Source organism: Canis lupus, chromosome 21, assembly GCF_011100685.1.
Source record: "Canis lupus familiaris isolate Mischka breed German Shepherd chromosome 21, alternate assembly UU_Cfam_GSD_1.0, whole genome shotgun sequence".
Lineage (NCBI taxonomy): Eukaryota > Metazoa > Chordata > Mammalia > Carnivora > Canidae > Canis > Canis lupus.
The window spans coordinates 40,354,123-40,367,320 of record NC_049242.1 but is presented as its reverse complement, the minus strand read 5'-3'; the positions used below and the strand labels follow the sequence as shown (position 1 = coordinate 40,367,320).

At 37.0% G+C, this 13,198-nt stretch overlaps 1 protein-coding gene across 4 annotated transcripts in view; it reads left to right on the top strand.

The window, feature by feature from the left end:
• The window catches only part of PIK3C2A (phosphatidylinositol-4-phosphate 3-kinase catalytic subunit type 2 alpha), a 116,207-nt gene extending 106,368 nt beyond the window's left edge, over positions 1–9,839 (top strand). For all 4 annotated transcript variants that reach the window (XM_038569171.1, XM_038569168.1, XM_038569170.1 and 1 more), the window contains exons 27-33: positions 24–231; positions 1,498–1,622; positions 3,369–3,486; positions 3,568–3,640; positions 4,546–4,655; positions 4,743–4,868; positions 6,627–9,839. In XM_038569171.1, the coding sequence (XP_038425099.1) occupies positions 24–231; positions 1,498–1,622; positions 3,369–3,486; positions 3,568–3,640; positions 4,546–4,655; positions 4,743–4,868; positions 6,627–6,809 (943 nt within the window). In that variant the 3' untranslated portion in view covers positions 6,810–9,839. The remainder of the gene's footprint in view (positions 1–23; positions 232–1,497; positions 1,623–3,368; positions 3,487–3,567; positions 3,641–4,545; positions 4,656–4,742; positions 4,869–6,626) is intronic.
• The last annotated feature ends 3,359 nt before the right edge of the window (positions 9,840–13,198 follow it).

Below are 13,198 nucleotides of genomic sequence, written 5' to 3'. Positions count from 1 at the left end.
ATATTTTTCTGATTATTTTGTAGGCTTATTGAATCAAGTTTGGGAAGCATTGCCACAAAGTTTAACTTCTTCATTCACAATCTTGCTCAGTTGCGTTTTTCTGGTCTTCCTTCCAATGATGAGCCCATTCTTTCATTTTCACCCAAAACATACTCGTTTAGACAAGATGGTCGAATCAAGGAAGTCTCTGTTTTCACTTACCATAAGAAATACAATCCAGATAAACATTATGTAAGTTTGGTTTTAGTATTTGTAGAGACTAATGCATGCATTACTGTTGTCTTTTCCTGGTTCCCTCACTGACTTTGCTAAATTTCCAAACATTTGTTGTTTTCAGACTTCTTTCCTCCATGGATGGTCCAAAAATAAATAAATATTTGAGGAATCCCTAATTGTTTTTTGGTATTTACTTCTTGGTAAATTTGCTCCCAAACCATGGGAGACAAATGATAATCTTCCTTTCAGAGACAAGACTTAAAGGGTAGTGCTATTTTGCTTTTTCTCTTTCCTTCAATTTGTTCTTAAAGGTAAAGCTTGCTCATTGTAACATTCAGCCTATGTAAAAGTGCATAAAGTCTTCAGTTCTCATTCCACTTTCTAGGAATGAAATATTATTAAACACACATACATATATAAAGTTCATCTTTGAACAAAAACAAGATGTTTAGTATTTCACACCACCCCTCATAGGGTAGCATTATGTTTTTCATACTTGTGCTAATATTTTTTTGGGGGAAATACTTTGCAGCACAGTCTTTAAATTTTAGACAAATTGATATTTTAGAAAGCAACTTTTTATTATTTTAATTTTCACCTATTCTGTTGTTAGTAAATTTTTGTAAGTTTATTTAGTATTTTATTGAGTATTCCATTCTTTCCCCCAATGATTTATAATAGTATATAACATTATAATATAGGTATTATAATGCTGGTATATTTTAAATATACTAAATTTATATATATCTTTGAATTTATTTTTGGTCTTATGTAGATAAATATGACTTTTTTCTACAACAGTATTTTACTTTGTAAAGTACTGTGACTTTATAATAATTTAAATATGCAGTAAGACAAGTTTTCCCTCATCCTCCTGCTACCATAAATTTTTCCTTTCTCACTTACTCTCTTAAGTGAACTTAGTAATATGTTCATCGGAAATGTACTAAATTTATACATTTATAAATTTATACATTTCAGGATACATTTATTATATTTAAACCTGGAAATAGAAGACTTTCACTTTTTAGTTTTGTATCCATATATAAAGATATAAAGTTTTTATATCTTTACAGTGATTAATATCCTTTTAGATATAGTTAGATGTGCTATAAATACATTGACTTATGTTTGCTGTTTCCTCTCAGTGACATATATATTATGAAGTTAAAAGCACTTGGACTACACATAGAATGGTCAAGCTATAAATTTTCTGTTAGGAAAGGTGATTTTTTTTTTTGTTTTTAAATCTAATGTGTTTGGGATGTGATTTCTTTTCAGATTTATGTAGTCCGAATTTTGAGGGAAGGACAGCTTGAGCCATCATTTGTGTTCCGGACTTTTGATGAATTTCAGGAACTTCACAATAAGCTCAGTATTATTTTTCCACTTTGGAAGTTACCAGGGTATGTTCCCATTTTTTCCCGGGAGATAATTTCTTACCAAGTATAGGTCAAAAGCTTTGTGTAAACATTTACTAAGTTACAATGGGCCATGTGTGACTGATTTTCCTTTGTATCACAAGGGCCTGATACCTAGACAAGGAAGAAGGCTTTGTTGGATGAATAAACAGTGAATAAATGATCAAGATCCTAAACTTAATTAAAATAGGGGATTTTCAGGTAGCCACGGTGGCGCAGCGGTTTAGCGCCGCCCGCAGCCCAGGGTGTGATCCTGGAGACCCGGGATTGAGTCCCACGTCAGGCTCTCTGCATGGAGTCTGCTTCTCCCTCTGCCTGTGTCTCTGTCTCTCTCTTTCTGTCTCTCATGATTAAATAAATAAAATCTTTAAAAAAAAAAAAAAAAAGGAATCCCTGGGTGGTGCAGCGGTTTAGCGCCTGCCTTTGGCCGAGGGCGCGATCCTGGAGACCCGGGATCGAATCCCACGTCGGGCTTCCGGTGCATGGAGCCTGCTTCTCCCTCTGCCTGCGTCTCTGCCTCTCTCTCTCTCTCTCTCTCTGTGTGACTATCATTTAAAAAAAAAAAAAAAAGACTTCAGTATAAAATAAATGAATGAATGAATGAATGAATGAATGAATAAATAAATAAATAAATAAATAAATAATAAATGAATAGAATAGGGGATTTTCTAGCTTTCTATTTCAATTATGCTTTTTTTTTTTTTTAAATCATATCAGGTTAGTCAAATCATTACTTTAACTATCTTTACAATGAGATCAAGAAACTTAGCTGAAGCTTTTAATTTCTTGTCTCTATCATAGTAAGTAACATGAGATAATGGGGATCCCTGGGTGGCTCAGCGGTTTAGCGCCTGCCTTTGGCCCAGGGCACAATCCTGGAGTCCCAGGATCGAGTCCCGCGTCAGGCTCCCAGCATGGAGCCTGCTTCTCCCTCCTCATGTGTCTCTGCCTCTCTCTCTCTATGTCTATCATAAATAAATAAATAAATCTTAAAAAAAAAAACCACAGATAAATAATTTGGGATCTCGGTTTTAGAAAAGTCATATTTTAAATCACTGCAGAAATAATTATGGCCACTCCTCTAAAAAATAATAAGCTGAGGCATTGAGACTGTTGGTCACAATCTTAGGACTTAGTTTTGTATCTGTTACCCTTTCAAAACCCTCCAGTTTTAATGTAGTTAATGACCAATAGATTTCCTATGTCAAGTTGCTCATATATTCAGACTAGATCTCAGGAGTAGAGTCAACAAAGTGGGCATCAGAGTTTATTTGCACATCAGTCTCATTTTTCATTGCCAGCAAAATAAGCAGGTTAAGTTTACCTTGATTTGGGCCCTATGTCATTTGTGGACAGGGTATCGACATGGTGTATAGGACTAATAACAGTAGAGTAATGATTATTTTGGAGGATACACTACGTATAAAATATTTGTGAATGGAGTAATCTTTAGAAAAAATAGTAGAAAATAAGTAATAAGTAGCAAAATAGCAAAACAGTATCTCTTTTGTACCAAGATTTATAAAAGGCTAACAGGTACTTGAACTGTTTTATCTCCAGTACTTTGAGAAGAAATTACAAACATTTACTTTCTGGATTAAAATTCCACTTTGAATTTAAGCACATATTTTTTTAAACATAATGTATTTCTAAATAAATATTGTGCTTAATTCTATAAATATTTTCAGGTGAAATAATTTAAATCCCATTTGTTTGTGTTTTCTTTTGTAGCTTTCCTAATAGGATGGTTCTCGGCAGAACACACATAAAAGATGTAGCAGCCAAAAGGAAAATTGAGTTAAACAGTTATTTACAGAATTTGATGAGTGCTTCAACAGATGTAGCAGAGGTAACTGTCCTAATTGAAAAAAGAACATACTATTTTTTGTGATACATGATATTTTAATTTTTTTTTTCTCTTCTATCTTAGTGTGATCTTGTTTGTACTTTTTTCCACCCTTTACTTCGTGATGAAAAAGCTGAAGGACTAGCTAGGTCCGCAGGTATGATTATCTTTTTTTTTTTTTAATTAATAATTCATGGCTTCCCTATGACTTGCAAGTATATAATTTCTCATTGAATGTGATAGACTGACAGTGGAGTTACTGGCTATATTCCAGTGAGAATGAGAGGAGGGTATTCCTTTTAAGCCCCTCAATTTCTGGATAAATATAATTTTCCTAATAGAATGTGATTTTTAAAGAACCATAAATCAGGGATGCCTGGGTGGCTCAGCGGTTTAGCACCTGCCTTCGGCCAGGGTGTGATCCTGGAGTCCCAAGATCGAGTCCCATGTGGGGCTCCTTGCATGGAGCATGCTTATCCCTCTGCCTGTGTCTCTGCCTCTCTCTCTCTCTCTATGTCTCTCATGAATAAATAAAATATTAAAAAAAAAAAAAAAAACAATAAATCAGTGGCCTACTAGGTTATTTACCTTGTTCTTTCCCCACATATGATCTTGGAATTCAAGCAAAATTTTTTAGAGGGGGCACTTGAATGGCTCAGTTGGTTAATTGTCTGCCTTCAGCTCAAGTCATCATCTCAGGGTCCTGGGATTGAGCCCCACATCAGGCTCCCTGCTCACTGGGGAGTCTGCTTCTCCTTCTTCCTCTGCCCCTCCCCCTGCTTGTGTCTCACACTCTCTCAAATAATATTTTTTTTATTTTTTAAAGATTTATTTATTTATTCATGAGAGACACACAGAGACAGGGAGACAAAGGGAGAGGCAGGCTCTGTGCAAGGAGCCCAATGTGGGACTCGATCCCGGGACTCCAGGATCACACCCTGGGCCGAAGGCAGTTGCTAAACCGCTGAGCCACCCAGGGATCCCCTCAAATATTTAAAAAAAATTTTTTTAATGCCATAGTTTGTACCACTGTAAGCAAGATAAACATATTTATATTTTCAGATGCAGGTCCATTCAGTCCTACTCCAGGCCAAATTGGAGGAGCAGTGAAATTATCTGTCTCTTACCGAAATGGTACTCTTTTTATCATGGTGATGCACATCAAAGATCTTGTGAGTGATTATAAATAATGATGATTGTAGAGAAAACCTATACCTTGGTAGGAAGCATTACTGTTAAGGAAATGCTTTTCTTTATAGGTTACTGAGGATGGAGCTGACCCAAATCCATATGTCAAAACATACCTACTTCCAGATACCCATAAAACATCCAAACGGAAAACCAAAATTTCACGAAAAACTAGGAATCCAACATTCAATGAGATGGTAAGTTAAAATTGTTTCTAAAAATGTCCTAGATTTGTTCTTTTGAGCTTTTAAGTTTTAAACACTTTAACATTTATAGGTACCAGTTGCAGAACTATTTTCTGTAGTAATAGAGCTGATCAGTAGCAGTCTAGTGGTATTTAACAAAATGTTGTAGAATTAAGCCCACCATCTTTGAACCTCCCCCCTAACAATATTTTCAAAAGGTGGATGTCCAGTCTGTGCTGAAATACTTCTAGGCCATCCACTTTGTTTTGGGCCGTTCCACTCTTAGGTTGTTTTTTATACTGTACTATAATCTTCACTCCCTGTAGTTTGCACCTGTAGGTCTGAGTTGTACTGCTTGGAACCACACGGAACTTGCTCTTTCTCCTATGTGGCAGCCCTTCAGATGACTGAAGTTCTCAAATGCCCTTCCTATTTATCCTTTTAACATCTTCACTACCTTTCCTTTTGTTTGATAAGATGTAGTTTCAAAATCATCCTCCTTCTGATTCATTTTAACCTTTCAGTAACCCATGTCAGAGTATTCTAAACTGATAGCAGTAAGCAAAGCATCAACTGAACAGGATAAAGCAAAACTGTTGACTTTGCTGAGCTACTCATGGTCAACTTACAGACTTACTCATCTGTTAAAACCTGCTAACACCTAGCTACTTTTTTAGGATAAACATTATTTGAGTATATCAACATTACATCCACACAAAAAATGTCGGGATAGAGATTTGGAAGAAAATAAATGTGGATTTTCATCAGGGTTATTTGTTAAAACCGGAGAATAGCCTTTCAGCTCTTTAAAAGCATATACAGGGATCCCTGGGTGGCGCAGCGGTTTAGCGCCTGCCTTTGGCCCAGGGCGTGATCGTGGAAACCTGGGATCGAGTCCCAAGTCAGGCTCCCGGTGCATGGAGCCTGCTTCTCCCTCTGCCTGTGTCTCTGCCTCTCTCTCTCTCTCTCTCTCTCTCTGTGACTATCATAAATAAATAAAAATTTAAAAAAATAAAAATAAATAAAAGCATATACACTGTTTGGTGAAGACCAGTTGGTGTTATTCTCAAAAAGTAGTGTTGGCTTTTTTCCTAGTTAATAGTGTTGTACTTTCAAGAAATAAAATGTAGTTGGTTTTTTAATTTTTATTAGTCAAACAGAAGGACTAGATTAGAGAGATTTTTCTCAGAAGTATGATAAGGCTTTGTTAAAAAAAAATCTAAGTGTCGAATGTGGTGTTTCAAAGAGCCTTTTAGAATTCCAGATTTGTTGTAAACTGTATCTGTAGTTGGTAAATTTGCATTGGAGTATGGATAATCATTTCATGATATATAAAATCTAACAAAAAAAGACAACAACAAAAAAACTCTAATCCTTCATTATTTGTAAAATGATAGTTATCCCCACTTGCTTCCTTCCATTCTCCTACCCAGGTCCAAGATCATCTGAAGGCATGCCGCCTCCTAATTGCTTTTCCCTTCCCCATACTTCCATCTCAGAAAATCCATGTTTTTAGTTTTTAGCCAATAATAATTTTCTAGTTTGTGCATTTCTATGTCAGACACTCAGAGGAATGATAAACCAAGACTCTTGAAATACAAAATGCACATCTAAAGTAGGAAACAAATTCCATCAGATGTGTTTGTAATCAATGTCATTAATTGTAGACTTTGACTACTGATCTCCCTTCTCCTTTTACTTGAAATAATCCAAGAAGCCAGCCAAACAAAAAATTTGTAACTTACTGTTTTCTTTTTGCCTTTGCTGTAGCTTGTGTACAGTGGATATAGCAAGGAAACCTTAAGACAGAGACAGCTTCAACTGAGTGTTCTTAGTGCAGAATCTCTGCGGGAGAATTTTTTCCTGGGTGGAGTGACCCTGCCTTTAAAGGATTTCAACTTGAGCAAAGAGACGGTTAAGTGGTATCAGCTGACGGCAGCAACCTATTTGTAAGCTAGTGAATTTCTGAGCTTTGGAAGCAAGAACAGTTATAAACGTGTATACACACATACATACTTGGGGATTTTGTATAGTATTTTTATACTTGGACAGAAATAATAAAGGTAAATGTACTTATTGCATTTCAATACATCTGTTGGACCAGTCACATAATTAACTTTTTTGAACATGTTGAAGCCATTGATGTTTTAGAGTCATTATATAGAATGCTATAAACCCTAAACTTAATATATAATAAGTCCCGACAAAGACTTTGAGTTGGTAAAGGATTTAATCCTCTCTTGATTAATTCAGAGTAATAGCTTTATAGTTTGGTCTGATAGTACTATGTCAGTTCAGCCATCTATTTTGCATTGTTTCTTACACAGACACAGCACATTTGTTTTCCTGTTTTGCACCTTTTACAGCCTTTACCACTGTGTGTGTTCACAAACACCAAAGGAAAGGAAAGGTGCAGGATATTACCAGAAAATGCAGCTGCTATTCACAGGGCCGAAAGCAAAGCACAAATAATAGATAGTTATGTTCAGAACTACTATGTAGTTTATAGAAGTAGGGGAAAATAATACTGCTTTTTTTTATCACCCATGTCTTTAAAACCTTTTTCAGAATAAGTGCCAATCACTGAAGTTGTAAATAGTGGTGCCTTAACTTCATATGCTTCCCTGGCACTTCATTCTGATCTTTTCCTGACTTGATAAATAATGAGTAAGTAGTTTTCACTCATTTTCAATTTCAAGTAACTAAAGAATTATGTACATTTACTAATGTTTTTCCCATTGAAAGATCATTTTTTCTACTTCTCATGTTTTTGTTGCCCCGTAACTGAATGAGAGTCATCGATGTAACTGTATGCTAAATGCCATCATTCCATTATAATCCTCCATTTACTTCCAGGAGTGTGACTTGAACTTTGGTAATCCACCTCCATGTATCTGTACTCCACTTTCTCATTAAGCAAGTGAAAATTGTTCACTCGTGTACCCATTCCTATTTGGTAGAAGAACTCCATGAATAGGGCAGACTCTTCACAGGAGGCCCAGGACAAGAATTCTAGGGTCCAGACTGAATTTTATTGTAGACTTTCATAGCAAAGTTTGTCTTGTAAGCCGTCTTACTTATATTTGTAAACATTATACATTGACATGAATTAATTTCCTTAATATAATGGAATTTAGAATCATAAGAGACATGATTGAAATTATTCTACAGTAACCATTAAGGATAAGATTCATTTTTATTCTTCGTTCCACTGCACACATACATAATTTTGTGTTTAGTTTGAATAAATGTTTATATATTCTCTTGCCTAGAATATAATTTAAGACACTTTTGTAAATGGTAATAGAGATTGTAGTAATCTAGTTGCTATGAGGTAACTGACACAATATGCAATGAAGAATACCAACAGAGAAAGGACAATCTCTAATTCAGTTGACCATAACATAATTTTTATGAACTGTGCAGATATTTAATGTAAATGGTAAAACCTACAGAGCAGAAATAGAATAGTTGAGGATGTATCAGTGGGATAGGTTTAAAACACACACACACACACACACACACACACACACACACACACACACTTGAAATTTTTGGTGCCTAACACTAATGGTCCATTTGTAGGAAACCCCGTTAGTATGATATATGAATGTCTTTTTTTTTTAACGTTAAAATGTGTTGTCTATTTAATAATTTAATTAAAATGCAAATCAAGCACCACCATTTATTTACTTTTTCCACATCCAGTTAACATTTCCTTAAAGTGTATAAGTACTTTTCAGATATAAATAAGTGCTAGATATTACCACTTAAGTTTTTGAGATCTAATTCCATTCCATGAGTTGTCATTTAGCCATTGGGGGAAAAAAAAGAAAAAAGTAAAAAAGGCAAAAAAAAAAAACCTTGTCTTGGCAAAAGGTTATTGTTATTTGGTCACAGTGTGTACTGCCTATTTGCAGTCTGTTAACAGCAGTGTGTCTTTTAGCACATATAATAGAACTAGAAAATGTGATGTCACTTTTTCAATTATAAGAAATCTGGATTTCTTACCTAAAAATGTATATTATGACTAATACTGTACAGTTAATCAGTCAGGACAAGTGGTAATGTTTTTCTTAATTTAACTCATTTTGTGCCTTCTTTGGTCATTAAAAAAATACACACATATTTTACATATATTTTAATATAAGTTATTTCTTTGTAAAACGCTAATATTCTGCCCTTACCAAAAAAAAAAAAAAAAAAAAAAGAAAAGAAAAAGGGACAGAGGCGCCTCTTTGCACTACTACTTTAAGTAGACTTTAAATCAGTTTTTTTTAAACATTTTTTTTAAAGCTTGCATTAGAGTAAATCTGAAGCAAAAGTTTGAACAAACTGGCCAAGACACTAATTTTTATGTATAATCACAATGTTTTATACCTGTCTTTACTGAGAAAAAATAATTATGCTACATACAAGTCCTGCCCTAGAATTCTTTCCTCTTGCAGTGTTTTGGGATTTGAAAATAATGGTTTATTCCGAGAACCTATTATTCTCTCTACTGAGGAACCCAATGTAGAACTTGCACTGACATTTTATTGCTGCCTTTATAAAAATCTATAGGTAGTTAACTGTTAAGGCATGTATGATCTTTGATAAAGTATTCTTTTATCTTTTCAGATTAAAGTTGTATAAAAGTTTCAATATCTTGCCTTAAATTGGTTAACTATTCTTTCTAGGATTCAAGTATTGTGGCATTTTAAAAAATATATCCAATTTTGATACTTAGACTTCAGGTCAAAATGGACTAAAAGCCCCACTACCATAATCCATGGATTTACTTACATACCGTTTGATTAGCAGTGCAAATAGGAATGAATATGGCAAGTAGTCTCATCTATAAGAACCAAATACTTTAATTATATTAAGGTAGTGAGTAAAGATGTATAATATTTTTATTAATACCTTGAATATATTCAGTGGATTGAATGTGACTTCATAACTGTACTACGATTGTATTAAAATATTTCTGGAATAAAGGAATTCTGCTGTCATTTCTTTCTTCATCAACGTATTAACATTTTTATTTCTAAACTTTGATATGAGCTCAGGGAGCCTGCTGGCTCAGTAGAGCATGCAACTCTTGATCTTGGGGTCGTACATTCGAGCCCCTCATTGGGCATAGAGTTTACTTAAATTTTAAAAATTTAAAAAATAAACTTTGGGGATCCCTGTGTGGCGCAGCGGTTTAGCGCCTGCCTTTGGCCCAGGGCGCGATCCTGGAGACCCAGGATCAAATCCCACGTCAGACTCCCGGTGTATGGAGCCTGCTTCTCCCTCTGCCTGTGTCTCTGCCTCTCTCTCTCTCTCACTGTTTGCCTATCATAAATAATAAATAAATAAATAAATAAATAAATAAATAAATAAATAAATAAATAAATAAAAATAAACTTTGATATGAGCTCACTGCGTATCTCACCCAGGAGGTTTTTTTTTTTTTTTTTAATTTTTATTTATTTATGATAGTCACAGAGAGAGAGGCAGAGACACAGGCAGAGGGAGAAGCAGGCTCCATGCACCGGGAGCCCATGTGGGATTCGATCCCGGGTCTCCAGGATCGCGCCCTGGGCCAAAGGCAGGCGCTAAACTGCTGCGCCACCCAGGGATCCCCCAGGAGTTTATTAGGTTCAAAAATCCTGAATTTCAAAACTGGCCTATCAGTTGCTCCTAACAATGATAAATCTGACTTCTATCCTGTGATTCTTTGAAACCAAGCCATAGTTCTGGATTGCCACTTTGCCCCATCACCATTTCATATGGTTGGATGCAATATTTCCAGACTTCTGTAAGTATGGTCCCTCGCCCTGGTGGTTTATTTAAATATTAAATAGGGGATCCCTGGGTGGCGCAGCGGTTTGGCGCCTGCCTTTGGCCCAGGGCGCGATCCTGGAGACCCGGGATCGAATCCCACATGGGCTCCCGGTGCATGGAGCCTGCTTCTCCCTCTGCCTATGTCTCTGCCCCTCTCTCTCTCTCTCTCTCTCTCTCTCTGTGACTATCATAAATAAATAAAAATTAAAAAAAAAAAGACATTTCTTCAAAATGACCATCACATGAGAAGATGCTCAACATTATTAGTCATTAGGGAAATGCAAATCAAGATGAAGTGATACCAGGACACCTGGGTGGCTCAGCGGTTGAGCGTCTGCCTTAGGCTCAGGGCATGATCCTGGAGTCCCAGGATCGAGTCCCACATCGAGCTCTGCGTGGAGCCTGCTTCTCACTCTGCCTATGTCTCTGCCTCTCTCATGAATAAGTGAATAAAATCTTAAAAACTATAAGATACCAATTTATACACACTAGGACAGCTAGAAATTTTAAAAAGTGGAGTGTTCGCTTTGGCAGCACATACACTAAAAAAAAGTGTGGAGAATCTCAAGCCCTCCTCCCTACATTTCTGATGGGAATGTAAAGTGCAGCTGATATACAAAACATCTGGCAGTTGTCAGAAAAGTTACCCTATGACCTGGCAATTCATTATATATATATAGATATAGATATAGATAATTTGCAAGAGAACTGAAAACAGGTACTCTGATACTTGTACCCAAGTGTTCATAGCATTATTCATAATGGCCAAATAGTCGAAATAGGCCAAATGTGCATCAACTGATGAATGAGTAATTAAAATGTGGTATAGCCATACAGTGGAATACTATTTGGCCATATAAAGTTCTGAAGCACTGGGGCATTTGGCTGGCTCAGTCATTGGAGCATGTGACTCTTGATCTCAAGGTTGTGAGTTCAAGCCCCACACTGGGCATGGAGCCTACTTGAAAAACAAAAAACACGGGCAGCCCCGGTGGTGCAGCGGTTTAGCGCCGCCTGCAGCCCAGGGCGTGATCCCGGGTCAGATCCTGGATGGAGTCCCACATCAGGCTCCCTGCATGGTGCCTGCCTCTCTCTCTCTCTCTGTGTCTCTATGAATAAATAAATAAAGTCTTTAAAAAAAAAAAAAAAAAAAAACACTGATAGATGGGCAGCCCCGGTGGCCCAGAGGTTTAGCACCGCCTTTGGCCCAGGGTGTGATCCAGGATGGAGTCCCACATCAGGCTCCCTGTATGGAGCCTGCTTCTTCCTGCCTGTGTCTCTGCCTCTCTGTGTCTGTCATGAATAAATAAGTAAAATCTTTTTTTTTTTTAAGATTTATTTATTTATTCATGAGACACAGGCAGAGACACAGGCAGAGGGAGAAGCAGGCTCCATGCAGGGAGCCCGATATGGGACTTGATCCCAGGACTCCAGGATCATGCCCTGGGTGGAAGGCAGGTGCTAAACCACTGAGCCACCCAGGGATCCCCAATAAATAAAATCTTAAAAAAAAAAAAAAAACACTGGTAAATGCTACAATATGGATGAACCTTGAAAAATACTATGATAGGAAACCACACACAAAAGGCCACATATTGTATGATTCAATTTATATGGAATCTCCAGGACAGGCAAACCCATAGAGACAATACAAAATAGTCCTTGTCAAGGCCTGTGGGGAGACTGGAGAGTAATTGCTTAGAGAGTACAAGGCTTTTGGGGGTGATGAAGACTGGAATTAGTGGTGATGGTTGCAGCATGCTGTGAAAATAAAACCACTTTAAAATGGTGAAAATAACAAACTTTAGGGCATGTGAATTTTACCTCAAAGAAAGATGTCTTAGAATCCTGGGGCAGGGACACATTGGATGGCTCAGCGGTTGAGCGGCAGCCTTTGGCTCAGCTTGTGATCCTGGAGACTAGGGATCGAGTCCCACATCGGGCTCCCTGCAAGGAGCCTGTTTCTCCCTCTGCCTGTGTCTCTGCCTCTCTGTGTGTCTCATGAATAAATAAAGAAAATCTTAAAAAAAAAAAAAAAAAAGAATCCTGGGGCACCTGGGTAGCTTAGTTAAGCATCTGCATTTGGCTCAAGTCATGATTCCAGGGGCCTGGTATGAGCTCCACATTGGACTCCCTGCTTCTCAGGGAGCCTGCTTCTTTCCCTGCTGTTCCTCTTGCGTGTGCTCTCTCTCAAATAAAATCTTTTTCTTTTTTAAAGATGTATTTTTTTTATTTATTTATGATAGACCTAGAGAGAGAGAGAAAGAGGCAGAAGACACAGGCAGAGGGAGAAGCAGGCTCCATGCCGGGAGCCCGACGCGGGACTCGATCCCGGGACTCCAGGATCCCGCTCTGGGCCAAAGGCAGGTGCGAAACCGCTGAGCCACCCAGGGATCCCTAAAATCTTAAAAATAAATAAAGTTTAAACCTGCAGGAGGAGTGCTAGGAAAATGTCACAGATTTGTATATTGTGAAGATAATAGGATGTTATGTCGGAAAGGAGGATAACTTTAGATGGTCTTCAGGGAAGG